At 47.4% G+C, this 25,236-nt stretch overlaps 1 protein-coding gene across 3 annotated transcripts in view; it reads left to right on the forward strand.

Moving 5' to 3' along the window:
• The first annotated feature begins 4,898 nt into the window (after positions 1–4,898).
• The window catches only part of WNK3 (WNK lysine deficient protein kinase 3), a 114,088-nt gene continuing 93,750 nt past the window's right edge, over positions 4,899–25,236 (forward strand). Inside the window, exons 1-2 of one of the 3 annotated variants that reach the window (XM_066580561.1) lie at positions 4,899–5,106; positions 15,227–15,820. In XM_066580561.1, the coding sequence (XP_066436658.1) occupies positions 15,293–15,820 (528 nt within the window). In that variant the 5' untranslated portion in view covers positions 4,899–5,106; positions 15,227–15,292. Of the gene's footprint in view, positions 5,107–11,995; positions 12,133–15,226; positions 15,821–25,236 lie in introns of those variants that run through there. The other 2 variants (XM_066580562.1, XM_066580564.1) reach the window with 2 other exon arrangements.

A 25,236-nucleotide genomic window follows, 5' to 3' on the forward strand; every position in this document is an offset into this window, starting at 1 on the left:
ACAAGCCCTCATGCAGCGACGGCGTTAGATAAATAAAGGAGTTAAAGGGGGGAGGAAAAAACTAAAAAAAAAAAAAAGCGGGTCTGTGTCATGAAGGGGTTAAAGGGTGTGTAGACTTTTTATATCCACTGTATGGCGAATGCGTTGGCCGAATATTTGTGAAAACCGTAATATTTGCATTCAGCTGTACAGCGGGCCCCTAAAATATAATTTTCAGGCTACTACAAATAAAATAAATGTTTAGCCTTATTCCCTAAGGGCTCTCATGTGAACGGATTGTTACAGCGTATTCTGTGTACGGATATGTTTACGCATAGAATACGCTGCATCAATCTGCCACAGACAGCCATGTTGCCACTCCCACTAATTGTGTCAAATATGCGCGCAAGAAAAATCACAGCATGCTCTATTTTGGCACATATTATGCGTGTAGATATGCCAAGATAGCGCATGGCAATTGACGAAGTGCAAGTACGCAATGCATACTTGCAGCATGACGCTCGTGTCTCTTGTGGGCGGCATGCAGCGAATTAAGGCCAGCGGTCTGACTCCTGGAGCTCCTTCTCAACCCCCAGCAACCAGGTGGGAGTGCAACTATCCTGTTGCTCCTCGCTCCAGCCTGCTGTGGACTGGCATCACGAACTACAACCACCATCATCCACTATTACTCCTTTCACTTGTAGCATAGCGGATGGGAGTCAGAATTTACCCAAGCTGATCCCCAACTGCCGCTCGCTGCAATGACGCAAACAAAAAAAGGGAAATTTTAGCGATTATCAACAATTTTTTATGCTTGTATTAATGCCATCGCTTACTGATCTGCGGGGGCGGTCTTTCAGGACCTCGGAGTGAAGGGTCTGCAGCTTTTATTATTTGCGCCATGTCCCCAGGAAAGGGCTGAAGGGGATTTGGTGATCGGTGGGTCCTAGAGGTAATAATAATGCAAGAATACGCTTTATTTTTTATTATATTATTGACGAAGACCCCAGACGTGGTCGAAACGTCGTATATCATTGAGATTCAGTAAAGAAAGCATCTTTGATGTGGAGGATTTCACTGCAGATTCCTGTGCGGCTCCTCTTCTACATTCTGTTTTATCTCTGGGAACTTTTCTCTATGTAGTAAACAGATTCAGCTTTTTTTTGTGTTGAGGTTTTTTATTCAGTTTGGGTTTTTCTTACGCCACCCTTTTTTTCAGCGTGAAATTTTAGGTGACCTTCACAAGCAGCGTAATCGCTGTTGGCATTCCGCAAAGGAAACCTGCAGCAATTATGATGTAGATCTGCAGTGGGCAAATCCACACCTAAGGCTGGCTTCACATGGGCACATGCAAAATTTGCCCTCAGAATACGTAGCAAATAGAAGCTATTGATTTCAATAGCTTCGTTCACACTATTTATTTCTGCGCATTTCGGTCATGCAAGAAATCCCGCAGCATGCTCGATTTTCCTATGCACCAAAAGTCCCCATAGAAGTCAATGGAGATGCACAAATCTGTGCGTAATACACTAGAAGATGCGTGAAACATTGCATAATTGCGCAGGCAAAAGAACACATCTGCAAGCTGTTAGACCAGCGGTACCTAAGATGCGCTCTGCAGAGCCCTTGGGGCTTCCCAAGTGATAGTCAGGGGGTCCGATTGAGGGTCTAGCAGGCCGATGTCTGCTCACCATGGTAGGCTACTATGGGGATAGTAGATGCAGAAAATTGCTGTCTTCACAGAGATAGTGTCCACAAGTCTTTATTGAATGAAGTGCTACATAAAAACAGTCAGATGTCTTCACAGGACGCATTTCCACTCCGTAAGGAGTCTTGATCAAGACTCCTCACGGAGTGGAAACGCGCCCTGTGTAGACGTCTGACTGTTTTTATGTAGCACTTCATTCAATAAAGACTTGTGGACACTATCTCTGTGAAGACAGCAATTTTCTGCATCTACTTACCTGTGTACCGCAATTGGACGGAGCGGGTGAAGCAGTCTGAAAGAGATCCCAAGCCGATGCATAATCTTTCCAAAGGAGGAGACACCTAGGCAGTGGGTGAGCAAAAACCTTTCTAATACATATACTATGGGGATATTAGTGGGGCTACTGTGGGGTTAACATTTCTGCTGGGGCTAATGTGGGGTTAATATTATTACTAGGGCTACTGTGGGGTTAATACTTCTACTGGGGCTTATGTGGGGCTATTATTATTACTGGGGCTAATGTGGGATTATTATTACTACTAGGGCTGCTGTGAGGTTAATATTACTGGGGCTACTGTGGGGTTAATATTTCTACTGGGGCTAATGTGGGGTTAATATTATTACTGGGGCCACTATAGGGTTGTTATTACTACTGGGGTTACTGTGGGGTTAGTATTATTACTGGGGCCACTGTTACTATGGAGTTAATATTTCTGGGGCTACTGTGGAGTTAATATTACTGGGGCTACTGGGGGTTAATATTATTACTGAGGGGGTTACTATTACTACTGGGGGTTCTGAGGGGTTCACTATTACTACTGAGTCCACTGTTGGGCTTACTATTACTACTGAGGCTGCTGTTGGGCTCACTATTGCTACTAGGGCCACTGCGGGACTCACTATTACTGCTGGGGCCAATATAGGGGACGCTATTACTACTGAGGCTAATACAGGGAACAATATTACTACTAAGGCCACTGTGGGGCTCACTATTACTACTGAGGCCACTTTGGGGGTCACTATTAGTACTGGGGTCAATACAGGGGATGCTGATGCTACTGAGGCCACTGCGGGGGTCACTATTACTACTGAGGCCACTTTGGGGGTCACTATTAGTACTGGGGCCAATACAGGGGATGCTGATGCTACTGAGGCCACTGCGGGGGTCACTATTGCTACTGAGGCCACTGCGGGGGTCACTAGTACTCCTGGGGCCACCAATATATGGGGTCACTATTGATACTGGGGTCACCAACATATGGGTCACTATTGCTACCCGGGGTGGAATTGCTGCAGAGTTAACAGCAGCTGTAGCAGCAAAGTGGATGAGATTTTGAAAATGTCATCCACACACTGTGGAAAAGATCTGCCCCAAACCCGTGCGGATACTGGCAAGTGGGCGGGATTTAATTCTGCAGCATGTTCATTTAAAATAGGTTTAGCAACAGCCCACCCAGCGCTCCTCACTGTTTTTCTTACTCTGGACATCCCTGTCCTTTTAATAAGGATGGGGGTAAAAATCATGTTGTGATAAGCCACACCCCTAACCCCTCCCTTGACCACACCCTCTGGCTCGCTTTGGGGCTCCACGAGAAACGTTTGCTTCAAGAAGGCTGAAAAAGTTTGGGTACCGCTGCGGTGCACTAATTAGCCATTTCACTGGCTCGGGGCATCGCTGCTTTCTTTGGGTGAACGATTATATATATGCCTTGTGTGCGGAAAAACAGCAAAATATGCGCATGCATTTTCCAAATACCCTTATGCTCACGTAAAACCGGCCTTTAGGGTGCATTCCCACAAACGTATATCGGCTCGGTTTTCACGCAGAGCCGATATACGTCGTCCTCATCTGCAGGGGGGGAGGATGGAAGAGCCAGGAGCAGGAACTGAGCTCCCGCCCCCTCTCTGCCCCTCTGCACTATTTGCAATGGGGAGAGGCGGGATGGGGGCGGGGCTAATTTGCAGAACTTAGCCCCGCCTCTCCCCATTGCAAATAGTGCGGAGAGGAGGCAGAGAGGGGGCGGGAGCTCAGTTCCTGCTCCTGGCTCTTCCATCCTCCCCCCTTCCCCTGCACACGAGGACGACGTATATCGGCTCGGCGTGAAAACGAGCCGATATACATTCGTGTGAATGCACCCTAAGACCTTCATTTTCAGTCCGTTTTTGGATTTGAAGAAGTGCAATCAGAAGCTTGGAAGTCTGGAAAAAGTGGCAACGGGAAAATGTAACAGAAAGAGAACGTTGACAAATTGTGCACGGTTTTCAAAAATCCCTAAACGCATCTTTAACCCTTTCCAATCCACTGTCTGACTCTCCAGCATGTCACATACCGCAGTACTGGCTCTAGCCAGCAGGTGGCACCATTGTATAATGACAGAAAGAGAAAGCCCCCTAGGAAACCCTGAATCCAAAATTGGATTTCAAAGGGTTAACCACACTGCTGATCATTATATTGAGCCCGGTTATTGTTAAAGATGCCATAATTGACCACATTTCCTGTAATTTGAAGTGAAAGTATACCAATGTGGATTTTCGGTTACTAAATCGCTTAGATTAGACTCAGACACTATTTTCTTCTTCTTCTTTATTCTTTGCTAAAGCCATGCATCTAGAAGAAAGCTTTATTTATCCGCAAAAAATACCAAACTGCATCAGTTCTGCCCTATGTGAACAATGCCGCCTAGTTCACGCAGCACTTCGTTTAAACTACATCTCCCGGCACCGCTTGCGAGAACGTCTGACGTCACCGTACGTCCGCGCTCCGTCTTCTAACCCACTGCAGCGAGGAGCGCGGGAGCGCGAAGATGAGGTGAAGCGGGGACGCGCCTGGTGCTCTGTGTGTGTGTGAGCGCCCTGACAAGTACGCGCTTTAGAGACGCTCGGCTACAGAGACCTTCTCATTGTCTATCCAATGGCCGGGGGGACCTCGGCGGGCGGAGGAGGAAAAAAAACAAACAAACCCGCCAACAGTCCGAGCGGAGGACGCCCCTGTAGTGTAGTGTAGACCGTTCCGGTCCTCGTTGCCGTGTGTTAAGCGCTCGTCGACCAGTCCATTGTCCGGGGGAGGTTTTGTCCTCCATTCATTGTGTCGTGCTCTCCTCTCATACATTCGCTCCTCACACTCCTTCTCTCTCACGTCCCCCCACCCCCCTTTTCTTTCTTTTTTTTCTCTCATCCCCTGAGGTAACGGTCGGGGGCGCGCGGGTGAGGAGTGCGCGCTCCCGGCTACCGCTCCTGGCTCGGGTCCGCGCGTCTTGCTCGGTGTGTGGTGATGAGCGGAGGGGAATCCTTCATGTAACCGGCGCCCCCCTCTCCACAGCCCCGCTCCGTACACCGCGGCCCCCGGTACCTCTCCCCTCCAGAACACAGCAGCCGGCGACCAGGAGAGGGGGGCGGCCGAGAACCGTTATCAGCAGCCGGTGAGATGCCGGGAGGGAAGGGGCGGGCGGGCGGTGTGGGATATAGGAGCCGGTGACGTCTGCAGGTGGCACATATGTCATATCGGCGGCGGAGGAGTTGGAGGGACATGTGTTGCTGGGACTCCCAGTCATGTATGTGCGGAGCTGCTGCCATTAGTCACTAGTGGGGGATATATATATATATGATGGGGGTGTTATATATCTGTCTGCGCCCTCCACCGGTATATCAACTCCCATCTGTGTATATCCCAGACCATATCTGCTGGGAGGAGGTGCCTGGTATCCACTACTCCATCATGTCCTGCCATTAGTCACTAGTGGGGGATATATATATATATGATGGGGGTGTTATATATCTGTCTGCGCCCTCCACCCTTATATCAACTCCCATCTGTGTATATCCCAGAGCATATCTGCTGGGAGGAGGTGCCTGGTATCCACTACTCCTGCCGTTATTACAGATGATGCTGTATATATACTGTATATGTGTATGTATGTACCTGGTGTGTGGATATACTTGTAGATATATCCTTGTGTGTAATATATTATATAATGGAAATGTTTATATATTACTGTAGAGAGGGGGAAGGGATGTTCTCATAGATATCTGTATGTGTGTGATTATATATAATGGAAGTGTTTATGTATATATACTGTAGAGAGGCGGTATATCTGTATGTGTGTAATATGTGTATATACTGTAGAGGTGGTATATCTGTATGTGTGTAATATGTGTATATATACTGTAGAGGCGGTATATCTGTATGTATACTGTAGAGAGGCGGTATATCTGTATGTGTATATATACTGTAGAGGTGGTATATCTGTGTGTGTATATATACTGTAAAGAGGCGGTATATCTGTATGTGTAATATGTGTATATATACTGTAGAGGCGGTATATCTGTGTGTGTATATATACTGTAGAGGTGGTATATCTGTGTGTGTATATATACTGTAGAGGCGGTATATCTGTGTGTGTATATATACTGTAGAGGCGGTATATCTGTATGTGTGTATATATACTGTAGAGGCGGTATATCTGTATGTGTGTATATATACTGTAGAGGCGGTATATCTGTATGTGTGTATATATACTGTAGAGGCGGTATATCTGTATGTGTGTATATATACTGTAGAGGCGGTATATCTGTATGTGTGTATATATACTGTAGAGGCGGTATATCTGTGTGTGTGTATATATACTGTAGAGGCGGTATATCTGTGTGTGTGTATATATACTGTAGAGGCGGTATATCTGTGTGTGTGTATATATACTGTAGAGGCGGTATATCTGTGTGTGTGTATATATACTGTAGAGGCGGTATATCTGTGTGTGTGTATATATACTGTAGAGGTGGTATATCTGTGTGTGTGTATATATACTGTAGAGGTGGTATATCTGTGTGTGTATATATACTGTAGAGGCGGTATATCTGTGTGTGTATATATACTGTAGAGGCGGTATATCTGTGTGTGTATATATACTGTAGAGAGGCGGTATATCTGTATGTGTGTATATATACTGTAGAGAGGCGGTATATCTGTATGTGTGTATATATACTGTAGAGAGGCGGTATATCTGTATGTGTGTATATATACTGTAGAGAGGCGGTATATCTGTATGTGTATATATACTGTAGAGAGGCGGTATATCTGTATGTGTATATATACTGTAGAGGCGGTATATCTGTGTGTGTATATATACTGTAGAGGCGGTATATCTGTGTGTGTGTATATATACTGTAGAGGCGGTATATCTGTGTGTGTGTATATATACTGTAGAGGCGGTATATCTGTATGTGTGTATATATACTGTAGAGGCGGTATATCTGTATGTGTGTATATATACTGTAGAGGCGGTATATCTGTATGTGTGTATATATACTGTAGAGAGGCGGTATATCTGTGTGTGTAATATATAATATGTATACTACTTTTTTCCTCTGAGGGGTTTTCCGTTCTACAGGATGTAGTCACAGTCTGCTCCGGTGTGATATCTCAGCGTGCTGTAATAACAATAATAGCGTACATGAATGGATGCTCTACTCTATATTACGGTTTGGCGTTTGGCCCCTGGGGGCCCCAGAACATGGATTCCAATATTGTGTTGTGGCCGCTGTAAGGCTGAGGAGCCGCCGGTGAGCAGCAGGAATCTCCTTTCCGCATCTCTCAGGCCGCGCTCACATCGCTACTTACCGCAGCGGTAATGGCGGTACGACCCTCCCACTGATCTCGATGGGGCTCCGCAGAGCAGCGATTAACAACCCTCATGAGGAACCTGCGTCCGATCGCAGCGGTAAAGTGGCGGCCAAATGTCGCGTTAGAAATTGCTGCGTTTTACCGATGGCGTGTGAGAGCGGCCGCGGGCTACATCCACACGGGGTGAGTTCTCTGCCTTGCCAGATGCAGGACACTTGCGCAAATATGAATGCCATTCTTCGGAATGAGGGTCATATACGTGAGCGACGCCGCAGAAATGGTGGCATGTCCGTTTTTTTTGCCTCCCTCAGAACATGGTGTCTGTTCGATGTAAACCCCCCCCCCCCCCCCCCCCCTCCCGACTATAATGGCGTCTGTTCGGTTTCCGCTCAGCTGCCCCGCTACATGCCGCGCTGCTTCTTCCGGTATTTTGAGTTGGATCTCTGGTGGAACTCCGACTGGAGGATCCAACGCAAATGTGTAAACGGCCGAAGTCCGGTGGGACCGCTGCTAGGACTGAAGTAAGGAAGTGTCCTCCTCCTGCTACAGTAGGGGCCGATCAGCCAGGAAGTCCGCTACCGGTCTGCACTGAGAGTCCCTGGGATGAACACGGGTCCAGCGAGGCGACTGCGCCAAATTCCAACCCAAACGTTCACACTGAGATTAGCATTCTCTTCTGATTGGCTCGCGCTCTTACTAGTAATTTGCTGAATTGGCGCTTCGACATTCGCTAAGACGGTCCGGCAGTGATTGGATCAGCGCTGAGCCGTACTGTCCAACGGCTCCAGGCACGTATCGTAGCAGCAGGACGACACTTGGACATGATGGGGGATCATTTTGATTGATGGGGGTCCCCATTAATCAAAGCATCACCGCAGTGACAGAAGAGGACATGGGACCCCTGGTCTTGGGATCAGTGGCAGTCTCAGCGGCGAACCCAAATAATTGTTCGGTGTTTTAAGATAAACCGTAATTTGTTTACTTTTCAGTCGTTCATTTTGCGCGGGTAGAAGAATCCGTGTTCGTTGTTCGCCGTCTGTTGCGGACAAGAGGCGACCCTTCGATTCGCAAACCGCTTCCAGACGCCTTTAATACATGACGGCTACCATGGCGGTCTGCGGGTGCGTTCACACGGCCAATGCAGATTCTGCATCTAAAATCTGCAGCCGAACTGCGTATTCCGGCCGCAGCTTTGCGAAAAATTGGCTTCCGATCTGCATTTAGACCTTTTCAGGGAGCAAATCTGCGTGCGTGGAATTTGCGTCAAGAAATTACGTCACTACTTTTTTTATTTTTTCTTCCCAGGTTAGACATCTGCATGCAGAAAATATCCGCGCCGTATTTACCACAGCACAAACCCCCATTGAGTGTAACGGGATGCAGACTTGTTGCGGCATAGAGTCCGCCGTGTGAACGTACCCTTGGCACGCGTGTTTAGATTATACATCGATGCGCTATTTTGAGCGCACGATTCCCTGTAGGTGTCAGCACTGTGTGATCGCGTTCAGTTCAGATGACGACTTACGGAAGTTTCCGTCCCTCCGTACGTATGGATTACAGGCAGCGTACTTCTCTTACAGCCTTGTATAGTGACGTGCCGGCACCCCAAGTGTTAGCACCCCCTGGTGGCACTGCCCGCCGTCCGCTATTTCTCTAGTGTTGCAGGGCAGGCTGGCCGGAGCTCCTCTGCCCGTATCTTAATGCGTCCGCCTCTTTCGTCTTGTATCTCAGCCTTGTAATGAATAAGTTATGTCATTTGCATTGATTGAGGTTGCTGGGTATACCGTGTGATTAAATGTCGCTGGAGTTTGGATGATAACTGGTTTCCGCCGTCTGCCTTTGTGAACTGTTCTCCTGGTGCAGATAAGTGTTGGCTTGTCTGACGGCCGACGCTCCGAGCGCTGACAGGTTTTTTTCCACTCTCCATATACTATCAGTACGGCGGTTGTTTCCAGTCCTTCTCTGCTGCGTTCCTGATACGGGAGACTAATGATTCCCGCGCCGCTGCCGCCCACCAGGGTGACTCTCTCCTGCTTGTAAGTTTATTGGGCACGTTCTTCGGGGAACAGTCCTGCATCCGTAGTCACCGGAGAGACTTGAGGTCGGCCGACTGGGGCAGGTTTTTGGGAAAAGAAGTTTTAGACTTGTTGGGTTTAGTGTTTGTTCTCACGGGAGGCAGACGGCACCCGACTTGTCTGCTAGTAACTCGCTGCTTTCTACAGCCAAGCCGAGTGTATGGGGGCGTATTGGCATTTGGCTAACAGCAATCTGAAGGCCCTTTTACACGAAACTATTATCGTTCAAAAAACCGTTGAGACGAACACAAGTGAGCGCTAATCAGTGTAACTGAGCCAGCAATCGAACGATTAATCGTTCGCTTTTAGTACGTTCATACACTTGATGCTGGCATAGAAATTATTGCTAGCTCGTTTGGGTTAGAAATTAATCTTGTAATCGTTCTCACTTAAACGGCGGATGTGAACAAATGAACGATTTCTCTGACCTCATTCGCTCGTTCAGACGGCACCTCGTTTGGTGTAAATGGACCCGTAGTAGCTTAGTGTATGGTCGACTTAAAGGGATAGTGTATCGTGCCTGTGTGAGGGGTTTAGGCAGCAGTACGGGGCACAAGGATTCACCTTGTAGAGGCATCTTGGTGTCCTGCACCTCTTAGGCTGCTTCCCACAGGACGGAAATCCCACGGCTTAGCCGCTCCGAAAAGACGCAGCTTCAAAACCGGCGGCATTTTGCCACGGGTTTTGGAGCGGTTTGTCCGCCGTCATTTCGTTGCGGCTTTCTCTCCCCATAGAGAGGAGTGAGGCCGCAACTGAAAAAAAAAAAAGAATTGACAATTCTGCGCCGCATCGCCGGTTCTGCCCAGCTTTGCCGTGACAGAATGGCCGCCCCGTGTGAACGAGCTTTTTGCAAAATCTTGTCCACATGGCTGGCTAATCCCGGGATTAGGAGCCACGGGCGGATTTGCCGTACAGAATTTCTGCGGCAAATCCGTTCGTTGTGAGCCCAGCCTTAAGGGGTCTTCCAGCCCCCCACCATTTAAAAAAAACTTTAAAAAAATTTTGGAAGGGCTTTTTCCACGTAACAGACTAATGATGACCTATCCGAGATAGTCCTCTATAGTTGATGGGGGTCCGACACTCAGGACCACGGCCAGTTAGCTGATTGGGCACCCGCTGTCAGGGCTGGGATACACAGGGGATGGGGCACAAGCCGCTGTTCTGTCCCCCGTATTGTGGCCTTAAATACAGGTACAGCTGGCGTTGGTTTTATGACACTCGGACGGCGCCCTGAGTGGTGGGATAAGTCATCTATAGTATTTTGCATGGAAAGCCCCTTTAAACCAGCTTAGAGTAATGGGAAAGCCTAAAAATAAAACTATCATCTAGCCCTTATTCCTTGGCGCCTCTTCACTTCTTGCTGCTGCAACGATGCCGTCCAGACGCGGGGACACATCGCCGGCCGTTAAAAAAAAAAAAAAAAAAAAAAAGTAGTGAACCTGAATGTAGAAAAACATGCGCACTAGAGGGTAAAGGTAACATCACACGGGCGATTATCACTGTAAACAGCGAATTCAGGTCAGTCGTCCCGTGTAGCGGGCACCAAGCGACAGATCGCTCACTTCTCGGAGTTGCTTGTTTTTTACCTCGCCAGTCTGAGAGACTGCCCCTTTAGAGCTCCGTCACACAAACGTGCGGTGACGGCGTATTACACACGCCAACTACGCTGTACCAGTCTGCCATAGTCTCCCATTTGTGCGCATTAAATATCGCAGCCTGATCTACCTGGCTCGTATTACACCTGCATACACGCCAAGATGTTGTATGCCACCAATCGCCATGCACTAAGTATGCCATGTCCCTGCGTACTTGCTGCGCCTTTATCTAATGTGGGCGGCACGCAGCAAATTACACTTGTCTGAAACTGCCTTTAGGATGAACGGAGGCGGACGGGCGGTCAGAACGATTCCTGGCCTCTCATCTCCAGTCACAGAACGACTATCAATCCTGTATGAAAGTAACGATAATCGCTGGGACGGCCGTCGGGCGCTAATGCACGTTGCAGTTTTCCCGTGTGAGGGGACCTTTAATGCAAGGTGCAGTGGGTGGGATTATATAGTTACTTGCGGCTTGGGTTGCATCCATACAAGAGGTCCCTGTAAATCTCCCTTCCCTTGTAGGTGAGCCACTGCTACAGGCGGGCCCGTGGGGCATCGGGGCGGCTGTGTGGTCAGGCTGGGTTCGTAGATCTCTGTGAACGTATCTCGTCCGTAGAGCAACAGGTGGATAAACCGTCCTCAGCTGCCGGGGAGCAAAGTTTACCATGTTCCCTATTAGCCAGTGTGTCCAGTCCCTGCGCTCTGTTGTGTCACCGACACAAGCGCTCTCGTGTATTGTCACCATCTCCATGGGACCGGGGACCCTGACCCCCACAGAAGGGTCCTGTCCACTAGAGATGGTAACGCAGCACTTATGAATGGGATGTGAGCTGCCACATTGTCTGCGTGGGGGAAACGCGGCTTCTGGTCGTCTATAGCGGTAATCGTTTCCTGGCAGCAGAGGCAGCGCTCGCCATTGTTTTATCTCTTCCTATAACCTGCAGCTGAACTACAGGCTTGCTTTCCCTCTTTGGGTCTGGAGGCATCGGAGGAGCTCATGTAGAAGGAGCAAGAACTGGTCTAACTAGTATGTGAGGCTCCTTGCTTGCTGCGTTCCTGCTATAAAGCCCCGGGGAGGGGTCACAGGGCTCGAGTCTGCCCCGGTATCTTCCCATGCCTGCCGTCGAGGTCCACGTGAGGCTAAGTACTGAGGTTTCATTCTCTGCTCTTATTAGTTTGTCTCAATGATTGACACTGGAGGGACCTGAGTTGTCGGGGTCTGTAACGATACAACTCCCAGTGTGCCCTCTCATCTGCATGCTGGGTGTTGTAGTCCCCCAGCAGCTGAGAAAGCACAATTCCCTGCAAAAAGCTGTGTACTTGGCATGCTGGGTATTGTAGTTGCACAGCAGCTGGAAGGCTGCAGCTCCCAAGGTACTTTCTACATGCTGGGAGGGCGCATGCTGCAGACCCCTGTATTATGTATATAATAAGCCCCCCTGCCATGTATGGATGTATTTTATGAGTGCTGTAGCTCTGGTAATGCTGTTATTTCTGTTGGTTTTGGAACAGGTCTATCTGAGAAGCTGCCTGCGGATCGTCCAGCATTAATCATTAGGTTACTCCAAGCTTTATGCATGTAGGAGACTCCGTGTCCACGCCAAGAATACGTCAGGGCATTCTCCCGCTGTATGTCTCCGACGGAGGGCTCCCGCGCATGCATCTGTGCTTAGACGGAGCGATTAGCGATAGTCGTTGGGTTTAAACGTGAGCCGACGCAGAATGAAAATCGTTCGCTTCGCGTTGCATTTAAACACTGAACGAGAAGTCAGCTATGATCTGCCGGTCTAAGCTGTTCGCGCGAATGCAACCACGTTCGCGGTTATGTCGCTCGTTCAAGGAGAATCGGCTCGTCTAAGGGGCATAAGTCTTACGTTGCAGTGTGACTCCGGTAGTAAGAAACAATGCATACTGCGTGATATAGTGTCTTTGTACGGGCGCCTACTTCTATAGGAACATACATGGAGTCCCATGACTGCGTGTGACTTAAAGTGGTATCCCCCATGCCTGCTGTACACGGCTGAGATGGCAAACTGCTGCAACAGAACCCGTCCGGTAACAGTGCAAACAGCTGAATGCTTCAGCCCAGCGCTGTTTGCTCAGCTTCCCTTGAAGTGAATGGGAGCCGGGGAAGTGGCGCAGCACGCCGCGCTATTCTGTTTTCATAGCGCTCATTCACTTCAATAAGAGCTGCGCAGACTGCACTGGCATGATGCCCTCAGCTGTTCCCGACTGGTGGTTGGCAACGGAGTGCCGGGTTTTCCCATTTTGGCCATGAAAAGTGGAGGGGGGGGGGGGGGGGGAATACCCTTTTAGATGTCGGGAGCGTCAAGCCTAGTTTTGATTTGGTGGCGTTTCATTAAGTGGATGCCATCCTGGCGGCCGTGGTTATGTCTAGAGACGGGTTTCCATTTATAAGGTATTTTTCAGGCGTGCGCATTGATGTCCTCTGGGTGAGATTACGCCTTTAATAAGCACACAGAATTACAATGGAGATGTATACATGCCTGTGGACAAAGGCATGGCAACCATCGTGAAAACCCCCATTGTTTACATTGCTGGCTGCATTCACAGGGCTGGACATCGATGCAGAATGGGGGGAAGATTACAAGCTCCGCTTTTGTTTCACAACTAAATGGCTTAAAGGGCCATTCTGGAGATGTATGCGTGCAAAAACTGCAGCGCTCAGACGCGTGTAAATGGTGAAGCCGACCTAAAGGGGCCTTTACATGGCAATATCTCACCTGCAAAATGAAAGCAGAGAAATGCTGGTTGTTTCCTCCTGGACTCGTCATAGGTTTATAGGGATGGCTGCAGCTGCATAGCTTTACCTGCAGCGGAGAAATGCTGGTGTGATGGCCACCTCCCCGCACGGATCCATGTCCCTCAAGTCTAAGTGTTTTGGGCTCATAATGTGATGGTGTTGCCTGCATATGGATATTCTGCAATGTTAGTTCTGTCATTTTCACCCCGGTGGCAGGGTTATAGCAGGCCGATTCAGTGGCGTTCTATGAAACTTACCCTAGTGTGTGTGTGTGTGTGTGAGTGAGAGAGACGGACATGTGGTTGTGGATGCCATGTTATGTGGGTGATGCCAGCCTGTTGGTGCTTCAGGATATAAATCTGTATAATGGTTTATATTACCGTGCCATATTTATCCATTGGTTTAAGGCTCCATATATTCTCAGTTCTTTGAACTTTTAGAACAATGTTCCTTTTACACGTACGTTTTCATTACGTACTTGCGTGCCGCCCAGCGCAGTGTGTGATCTCTGTGCACATTATACACCCCAAAATGGTGCATACTGAAACTTTTCTTTCTCACATTTTTAGGGTATGCATGTGAGCGACAACATGGCCGCCAGTGCAAGATTGGTACAGCGTATTCCACGCACACTACCCCAAACGCTGTAGCAGCACGCTCATGCGGGACAGCCCTAAGGAAAGCTAATGTTGTATTCCAATGGCAGAACAAGTGACACGTCGGAGTTGTGAATGAACAAAAGTCTAGACCAGTTTTGCTGTAGGATTAGTTGAGGATGGTTCACTTTGTCGGGGGTCACCCCTGTAGTGATCCAATAACTTTTAAAGGGGTTGTCTCAGCCCCTCTAATACGAGTGCTGCTCTTGAGGACCACTCCAGCCTAGCGGCAGGTTTTGACAGATGAAGTTGCAATGGCTGATGGTTTTGCCTGCAGCGATCATAACGAGTAAAGTGTGTGCCAATTACATGGACAGCGGCCACTATTAGCAGCTTTGTGCGCCAGCTCTCTACTGTCCAGATGCCCTAATAGTCCACCAGAGACTACTGCTTTATTACGGAGACAGCGGGGTACCTGCTATCACACCTCGGTTCGCCTGCTTTTTCAGACTAAATATTTCTCTCCGGTAATCTCCAGCGGGCGCGGGGTGAGATGCCAGCCCTTCATTACTCCGGCCTGTTTAAGATTTATTTTTCTTCCCTAATCTAAATCAGGTGGTGCTTACACTGCAGCGCTGCAGGCACAGAGCCGGACTTTGTTATGTTAGAGCCCCCAGAAGCCATCGCTAAATTGTCGAGTTGGCACACAGCTTAAAAACCCCAACTTGTAAATACCGAGTCTACCGCATGTTAATCGGCACATCTTCAATGAGTTTGACTTGACTGTTATGTATATTGGGGCAGGGCAAAAAAAAAAAGGCAAAATATTTTCTATGACACGTATTTTACTGCAGGTTTTAATATTTCATTTTTTTTTCGCCTACAGGTCTTGATTCTGGAAAGATCATTTACTGTATTTTCTGTAGAAACTTGAACTGCAAATCTGAGGAAAATGGCGACGGACTCCGGAGAACCGACAAGCACAGATGAGTCTGACAAACCAGCTGGATTTTCCACAGAAAAAAACCTGGTCCCTCAGGGCTCCTCTCTAGTCCGGCAGGTCAGCATGGAAGAGCGCGACAGACCTCTCTCTGCGTCCGGGACTAGCGAAAGAAAGCGATTCTTCAGGAAGAGCGTAGACATTACTGAAGATGACCAGATACTGGAGCAACCTCTCAAAGAGGAGAAGGGTGCCCACTGCGAGGGCAAGCAGCAACTGGATAGCCACCTAGTGAATGCTATAGGTGTAGGCCAAGATGACAAGAATGAACCTAAAGTGGTGTCAGATGCCTCTAAGGACTCCCCTAGGGAGAAAACGGAGAAGGAAATGGAGGAGGAGGCAGAAATGAAAGCCGTGGCAACGTCGCCCAGTGGCCGGTTTTTAAAGTTTGACATTGAGTTGGGCCGTGGGGCTTTTAAGACAGTCTTCAAAGGACTGGATACGGAGACCTGGGTTGAAGTTGCTTGGTGTGAGCTGCAGGTTAGTCCAGTTTTTGCTAAAACTCACATTTCACAAGGGACCCTTGTTTGGTCGCTTGACTGTGGCGGGTGGTAAATCCAATGTTTGCTCTCAAGTTTCCGGGAATATTATGAGTTATGAATATGTCTTTCAGAGATGTTGCTGAGGCATATATTAACAATCTATCACAAACCTCTATCTTGTTGGTATATGGAAACTGAATTCCTGAACATGCAGAGTTGGGTCACACATTTGCTCGGTACACAACTTGCCTGTATTTCTTTTAAAGGGGTTGTCCCATCACTGTGCCAAAAATCAAAAAAATGTTCCTGCAGTGTTATCTTGTTTCAGTAACGCTCATCATTACCTCTTGTATGGATAAGGTACTTTGCAGTAGTCTCTTGCTGGTTTTCTTATATCATCTGCTTCCTGTGACGTCCCTCCCAGCAGTCCTATACTGCATTTCCCAGCTACATCAGTGTCCTAAAGAAGGTCTGTCTGGAACATCCGGTCCCCCTCAATCATTGATACTGGCGATGGCGTGCCATTTCGAGACATGGCAAGAAGTCATGCACACTCAGTGGAATGGCGCATCACCAGAACTAATCAAATGAAGGAGATGTGGGGTGATGTCCACGCGGGCCGAAATAGAGAAATCGGCAATAATTGAAGCAGAAAGTGCATTATGATTTAATGGGAAGTGGAGGAGAATGGAAGTTTTGTGATTCTGCAACTGAGCAACTCGCATTAAGAGAAAGTGACAGTGTTATCCAGTACAGACATTTAGGATGTTACTTCCATTTTTCAAAGCTCAGGACTATGATAGCACTGACGTGATTGTCATGGAGAACATATCATTCTGGTAGAAGATTGTAGTACAGGAAGATGCATGGTGAATTGTTGCCAGCCTAGAACCCTTACTGCCTCGCTCAATAGGGGCGCGGTGACATGAAAGGTACCCAAATCCATCAGATACTACACTGCAGTTCCATGGTGACTGATCAGAATAGTGTAGGAACAAGGGTGTCCAGGCTACGTGGTCACAGCTCTGTTTTGAGAGTTGATTGTAGTTCTCGTGCATTAGCCCACAACCTTATTTTGTAACTAGGCAAGAATCAAAGTATTTATGCCATTATAGGCATTTTTGACATATCCATAAGGACCTCCCTGTATCTGCAAAGCAGGGGTCCCAGGTGGAGAATGACTGTAGAGGTGGTCTCACTTCTGCTTTTCATTTTCTATTGATGCTGTAGAAATGGTGAAAAAAAAATCTAAGTAAGGCCCCCTGCACATGGGTGGAAATTCCACGGCGGGATTTCCCACGGAATTTCTGTCCGTGCCCGCCTACATAGGATTGTATTACAAAATGCAATCCTAGGCAGATGGCCGCGTGAAAATCCACGCGGAAAACATATTGCAGCATGCTCTATTTCTGTGCGGGTCTCGCACAGGCCCGCACAGAAATGCCACTCCCGGCTCGGCTCGACGGCAGCCGGCACATAACAGAGCTGGAGCCGTGGGAGAAGGTGAGAGCCGCACTGGTCCCTGCAGGGGCGTGGGTCGTGTCCTGCTGCGAAATTTCTCCCAGGGAAACCGACCCGGCCTAAGTTATCAAATGTTTAAAAATAAAAGAACAATCCACCCCCCACCACCATCACCCAAAAAAAAAAAAAATTAATAAATAAAAAGGGAAACGAAAAGAAAAATCATTTTCCTGTCCATCGCCCTGCAATGAAAACAAATTATTGGTTGTCCCATAAAAAATCGGCTGTCATGTAGCTACATTGACCAGAAAAATTATTTTTTTTGAGCTTTCAGAAGGCAGGTGGAAATAGACTTCTGTCTTCTACTATTTGGATGATTGTGTGATATTTACAAAGAATCTCGGCTTACTATGTATATTACTGAACTGAACCATTAAGAAAATTCCCAGAAGAAAACATTGTGCAGCTCAAGTAAATGAGAATAAAGAGTTTCTGCGCAATTATTACTCTCTGGGAGAGTTGCTTCACAGCAGCATTGACTAGGAATGACACAATACATTGCATTATTCACTTTTGGCAACGCTTGTATTACCCTCAGGAAAGTTATTAACTCTTATTAAATTATACCAGTCGTCTTGGCGTAATATTACGAGGTGGAGAGATTAGCTAATGTTACGTGGGCTAACACTTACATCCTCAAGTGCCAATTTTAAAAAAAATTCAAGTTTACTCCATGATCACACTGTTGTGATTGGAAGATATCTAGACTTCTCATACACTGCTGGTACTTTTACTGGTGCGTGTGCGATAGATGTGGAAGGATTATTTGAAAGAGCATTCACCCCTATAGGTATGAGTGATAGGATCACTCTTGTATGTATGCTTAGCGCTAGTCAAGGGTGGGCTTGACAATTGGTCTGTCCAGCTTGAGGAAAAATATAACAAATGGTCCTTTTCTCTAAGAAACGTTAGCCAGGCTTGCCCAATGGACTTGAAGATTCCCCTGTCCTGCTGACAGCGGCTGGTTTGGCCAGTTGCCATCTGTTATCTGTGGATTTAGAAAAGTGAACTTCTGCCTATTTCACATCCTGTGTGAAGTCTTTGACATAGGGTTATGTCAAAAGTTTTAATCGCTGGCGGTACAGTTGCGGAGACCTTTACCAATTGCTAGACACTGACAATCACTGTGACTGCTTGCTAGCTGACGAGAGGCTCAGTAGAGTCTTTGGGGCCAGGCTAGCGAGCAGTCAACACTTCGGTTGCTTTCTTGCGTTTGGTGATTTCAGTACCTATACTCCTAGAGATCAAGAGTTTTGACATACCCCTATGACATGGGAATAATATTTTGGAAAGCCCAGTTAGACTGTAAATGATAAAATGTTGGCCAACGATAATTAATTTGTTCATTTTCTGCAGAAACAAAAATCAAAGGGCGTTAAGCCTGTGAAAAGTGATGTTGATATACGAACGACAGCCTGTTTACTGTGAATGGAGGTGGGCGGCTAGAGCGATCTCCGCCTTGCTCCACCTCCATTCACTGAACTTTCCTTGCTTCTATGTGCAAGCACGGGAGCCATTATGATTGGGACTGTCGTAATGGGGCCCTAACTCTGTAGGGAGGATTTACAACGCCACCTGCCATAAAGATAAATTAAGAAATTAATTAGCAGGGTGGACATTTAACTTGGTGCAAATGGAGAATCCGGTCTCCATTTGCAGCCTTTCTTGGAAGTATCACAAGAGACTTCATCTATAGGGGAAGTCTTGAAAGTCAGCCGGTCGGATGTCTGATGCCCTATTGCATACAAAAGCTGGAGCCTGGTGGGCTGCTGAGGGTTAGTGCTTTGTGGAAGAGGAATCTCTAAGTGCTGACCGCGCGGCATCTCTGTCCACCAGTTGCTTACAAGTGAAACTTGCGGATGTGTTTCTTTGCTCACTTCCCCTCAGCTTGTGTGTAGTGGGGTCATATATGTGAAATATGCTCACAAGTTCTCCTTCATCCTGAGGACAGCTCTTCTTTTATTACTCAGTTTGAAAGACTGATGAGAATGAAAACTGTGAACTGGAGACCAAAGAAGTCTGTCTCATATCCACCTCTATGGTGCGGTCTCTGTTTGTATCCCTGTTCAGTTTTAAGCATAAAACCCATTATGGTCTGTGCTGGATCCTAAAAAGAGCCTAGCGCAGGAACAGTACGATGCAGGAGAAAAGATTTAGTATTATGGGGAACACAAGTTTTCTAAGCTTTTTCAAATATGGAAGGTGAGAAGAACTTGGAATAGTCAGTGATTGCACTGTATGAAAAGTCCAGTATTAGAAAAGATCCTATTATCCCTGCATACAGGATCACCTCTTGTGTAGCATAAAAAGCCAGTGGCAGACAGGAAAGAAATGGAAGAGAGTAACAACATGAGGAAAGGGGGGGGGAAGAAAAAGTGAGGCCTCAGAGGAAAGGTGGTCTGTATTCTGCCGACTTGTTAAATCAGTCTTGTGGGTTATGCTGAAAGAGCCTCCATTCTCATCACCTCCTGTATCGTGGAGAACCATTCACGGGTGGTTGGCGCCAAAGAGCAGGGATGTAACGTAGCACGGTCGTACATGTTGAATCAGCGACTGTTTATAAGAGATGGATATGTCACAGAGGTGGAGCAAAAATAAGGCTGGAGAAGGGAGGACAAGATCTGTAAACTCGGATGTAATATGCCACACACTGTTCTATAATGGGAATAACATGGAACATTTCCAGAAGACGTGTAGTAGCGTACCAACTTTGACTCCACGTCTCCATCATTAAGGGGAGATGGAACATATTAGGTTTTGGAGTCTAGAAGGGTTCCTGTACAATCGGGAGAGGATCTGATCGCTTACTGCTTGTATCTTGCTGGAAGCGGATGATCGGTGTACAAGTTAGTAGAGTCCGCCGTTTTCTGCTGTGAAGGAGACAGCTTGGTCTTTATTCCAGTTTATCATGTAGTGAGGGTTTTATAGATGGCAGGTGGGACTCCAGAGTCCAGAAAGCTTCCTTTGTACGATCTGCCATAACGAGAAGGGGCTCGTGTCTGTACACTTCTGTAACAGGATGAGCTGTGTAGGAATGAAGCTCCTGTAAAGTGATTGGCCTGAAGCCAATATAGAAAGGACCCCTGTCCAGTCCTGGGGGAATTCTGGATATAGCAAAACTGGAAAAACTGGATGAGATATCCCTCTTTAGGGATAAGCACATCACAATTTTAGGGCTCATTGTGATGGTGAGTAGAGAGATTAAGAGGAAAACTGGTGGCTTGGTGCAGCACTCCAGGAGCGATCACATCCTCAGAAGGATTAGGTACAAACCTCTCCTTTATATGTAATATAAGCTACCAGCATTGGGAAAATGTGTTTTTGGGGAGAAACCCATTCAACAGTTCAGCTGGATGACATAATAAAAATAGGTAAAGATGGATTAAGAATAGGATTCGAGTAAAAGAAAAAGGATTAAAAAAATGTTTAAAACTTACGTGTGAGCTACCAAAACAGAAATGTAAAATTACAATTGCAAAATCAAATAAAAATTTAGAAGTTTATAATAAAACAGTAATAGCAATAGTAAAAAGTATATTAGAAGAAAAGGCGTGAAGAACATAAAATTGCACCACAAGCGGTAAACGTGTCTCCAAAGCAATTATGAAAGTCAAATTGCAGTATGATATCCGATAAAGCTGATTTAGACCGCAGCGATGTATAGAGGATAAAGAACCACATAATGAAATAAAACGAGGGGCTTAAATGAAGTACCACAGAAATAAACTTATACGTTAAAAAGGTTAATAAAATAGTTACCCAAAATCTTACACTTTGAAACTGATCCGACTGGTGAAGTGCACATCAGCTGGAGGGATAAATTAGGCTGGGTTCACACAGGGCGGATTTGCCGCACGGAATTTCGCCGCGGCAAATCCGCCCGCAGCCGCTAATCTCGGGATTAGCCAGCCATGTGGACGAGATTTCTCAGAAATCTCGTCCACACGGGGCGGCTAATCCGCTGCGGTAAGTCCGGCTGAAACTGCGGCAGCAGCCGCGGTTTCAAAAGATGCAGCATGTCTATTTACTTTTCTTTTTTGTTAACTTTCGTCGCGGCCACGCTCTCCTCTATGGAGCGCCGTCCGCAATGGAAAAGCGAGCGGCCGGGCCGCCTCAAAGCCGCCGCGACTTTTTCCGCGGCCGTTCTCCCGGCGGAAATCTCGCGGTCTTTGCTGCGGCCACACCGCGAGATTTCCGAGGGGAATCCGCCCTGTGTGAACCCAGCCTTAAGGTGTCTAATGTGTTACATTGTGTGATGTGAGGTGCTGTGAAAAAGGTCTTTTGTGGTGGTGCTGTAAAGAGTATAAACGTATTGATTAATCAAACACACGTAAAGGTATTCAAGAACTACAAACTGAATGCATTGATATAAATATAAGCCACAACACAGTGGGGGTAGAACAACATAAGTAATCCAAGCATCTTATATTGGTGTATAATAACTAATATTTGAAGCATCGGCGGAGAGCGTCCACGTTGCCCACACCGTCTCAAATCTATCAAAGACATCGTCAAGCCGGGCGTGTAATGTTTTGCATAACATCGTTAATTCTAGCAGTCTTGGCTAAGGATGGCGCCACGAGATAAACCAGAGCGATAAAGCAAGGTCTCTCAGCTCAAGGATTCTGTCCCTCTTCAAAAAGTGATTATAACTGGCACGTCGACAAACAGGAGGCATCGCACCATCCTACCCCAAGACTTCATTAGTTTTTGAGGTTTCATGCGGCTGAAAAGACTTCCTTTCCATTTGGCTTTGATTACCATTGAAACCCCTCCCACTTGCCACAGATTGGGGCTAGGTTCTTGATAATTTGCATATGTTAGCGACACCTTCCACTTCCTAGATTTGTATATCTAAGGCTGGCTGTCCACAAGCGAGGTGTCACTGCAAGATCCACGACGATAAATCACACGGGGAGCTCGCACGGCACCCTTTTCATAGGATAACTACGGAAAGTGGGTATTAGTGTGTCTTGACGCCACCGGAAGCTAGGGGTTTGACAGGAGTAACGCCCCTCCCACACCCCCAGCTCCCGATTGGCTCAAGGAAGAAAGTTCCTAGCAGCACAGTGGGGATAGATTGTCCCAGCGCTACAGCCTTAGCCTGAGGGTTTACTATAGTTCTTATGGCAGCATTTCCAGGTAATGTAAGCCTGTTACCAGTGTAAGATGGCAGCATTTACATGTCATAATGTAAGCCTAAGAAGTATAGTAACCCTCAGGCTAAGGCTGCAACACTGGGACTATGTATGCAGACGCTGCAGCCTCTATGCTCCGTCCCGGGTGGCATTTGTGGCATGCGGGCTACGCGCCCAGCCGCTCACCTCTCCGTGTAATGTTGCGCCTCCCTCACGGCCGGCGGCCATGATCTCCGTTCCGCTGGACGCGTAACAGCTGTCACGCCGGCCGCTGACATCTCTCACTTTTCAGCTGTGCCTCCCTCCCGCCCGGCAGTAGTGATCTCCGTCCCGGCGGCCGCTCACTTTGTCGACTGCGCGCAGCTTTTCTACTGTCACGGGCGGTGGGGGGGTTTTGCTTTCTGCCACCGCTGCCATATAAGTCAGTTGCTCTAAGGGGTTCGTGGCTTCAGCGCTGGCGGCGGTTGTATTCCTTTTTTTACGGCTCTTAACTAACCTTACAGGGCCCGCCAGCCAAAGCCTGTCCAGTTAATCGGGTTCAGGGGGCGCCCAATTCCCCCCCCCCCCCCCCCCCCCCCGCGCCCAGGTCAATCTTGGCTCCACCAGGAATACCTGGCGGCGTCAAAATACACTAATAACCGGAAAGTGCAGTCTACTGCACACAAGCGGAAAATCATAGCAATTTTTTTTCTTCACACTCGTGTGATTAAAATCGCAGCGTGCCGTGATTCTCTGCAGTAAGTCTATCCTTAATATAGGCTCATCGCGGAGACATTTTAGTGCTCCCACCTCCTCCCCCACGGTGGAATATCGCTATCTATATACCGTTGTGGCCTCATGACTTGTCCTCCTTGTTTCAGTGTTGAGTGCATTTGTATTAAAATCTACTACTTGTGGCGGTAATGGAGAAGCCTGTGCGGTCGGTGTAGTCTGACAGACTGGTCGGTGCTACCTGACGATGTGACGCGGTGTCCCTAGTAATCGGACCGTCAGACGTCATTTAGCTTTAGAAGCTGGAATTTTACTGTGCTGGCAACAAAAGGAGTCCAGCAGACTTGGCAGCGGCCTCACCATTCCTTGTCCCAGGCTGTGATGCTAAAGCAGGTTTTACTAAAAAATGTGGATGGAAATCTCTAAATCCTTTTTTCACTATTGGGCCTGTTGGAGCCGTACACAAACACTGATGATGTTACTTCTGTGGGGCTTTTTTTTTTTTCCTTCTTGCAGACTACTTCAAGCTTGCAAATTGCAGTTGTTTTTAGAATAATTTTTCCAGGTTTTGAAGGCTGTTTAGTGGCACACAGATGTGTGGCCCCCGGCCTGGCAATCTGTGCTGAGTTTAGAAACTGTACATTCTGTAACCAAACTATCTCGGCACCTGCGTACCAAGTATCTCACTCTGTGAAACAATAGCTAGATTGTATGGATACTGCTACAAAGCTTTACAGGAATTGGCAGGCGGGAAGTTTCATCATATGTTAGTAATGGTCATATTTAAAGGTCCCTTTTTTACATAGGACAATTGTCACACGCTTAAGCGCCCCACAGCCGTCCCAGCGAGTATCGCTCCCGCGCTTTTACAACGTAGCGAGTGTCCGATAATGGGTGAGCGGACAGATCTCTTCCATCTCCCCAATCTCCATTCGTTGTAAACGGGAAGCGTGCATAGATTGAGCGACTCTAGTCTACACGCAGTGAGAAGCCACTCAGTAGTTGTTCCAAAGAGCTTTTAACAGAATGACTTCTTGCTCCGTGCTCTGTCAGGGGGCCGCGTGGACATGAGGCGACAGTCGCCCCAAATCGTTGAGCGCTTTTATTCTGGTGATTATCAGCCTGTGTAAAGGTACCTGAAATGTGTGAAACTCCTATCTGCGGGCTGTTTGTAGTCACTTGAGTTCGTCTGAGCTGCAATACCAATGTAACCAATGCCAATTAGCTGCTGCAAAGGCAAATAAAGTTTTGGGATGCATTAAAAGATATCGCGGCGAAGGACGAGAACATTATCCTTCCATTATATAAGGCGCTTGTGAGGCCTCACATGGAATACTGCGCACAGTTCTGGTCACCGCTGCTCAGGAAAGATGTTACGGTATTGGAGGGGGTTCAAAGAAGGGCAACTAAACTAATACATGGAATGACTGGACTGGAATACCCTGAGAGGCTATCCAAATTGGGATTATTTACCCTGGAAAAAAGGTTAAGAGGCGACCAAATAACCATGTATAAGTACATGAGGGGACAACACATGGATCTTTCCCAAGATCTGTTTACACCCAGGACCGCGACGGTAACAAGAGGGCATCCACTACGTTTAAAGGAAAGCAGGTTTCATCACCAACATAGAAAGGGGTTCTTTACTGTAAGAGCAGTTAGACTGTGGAACTCTCTGCCTGAGGACGTGGTGTTGGCAAAATCCTTAGAGAAGTTTAAAAGGGGACTACATGTCTTTCTGGAGCGGAAGGATATTATAAGCTATAAATCTAAGATTATTTGTTAATCCGGGTATACAGGCAGTTAGGAACTATTAGGGATTGATCCAGGGATTAGTCTGATTGCCATTAGGGAGTCGGGAAGGAATTTTTTCCCCCAAAAGGGCTAATTGGCTTCTGCTCTTGGGTTTTTTTTGCCTTCATCTGGATCAACAAAACAGGAGGCTAGACAGGCTGGACTAGATGGACATTGTCTTCATTCAGCCTTACGAACTATGTTACTATGTTACCAGACAGCCCTTAGAGGAATTGCTTCTGATGGGTAA

The sequence above is a fragment of the Eleutherodactylus coqui genome, chromosome 10 (assembly GCF_035609145.1).
Source record: "Eleutherodactylus coqui strain aEleCoq1 chromosome 10, aEleCoq1.hap1, whole genome shotgun sequence".
In the NCBI taxonomy this organism is placed as follows: Eukaryota; Metazoa; Chordata; class Amphibia; order Anura; family Eleutherodactylidae; genus Eleutherodactylus; species Eleutherodactylus coqui.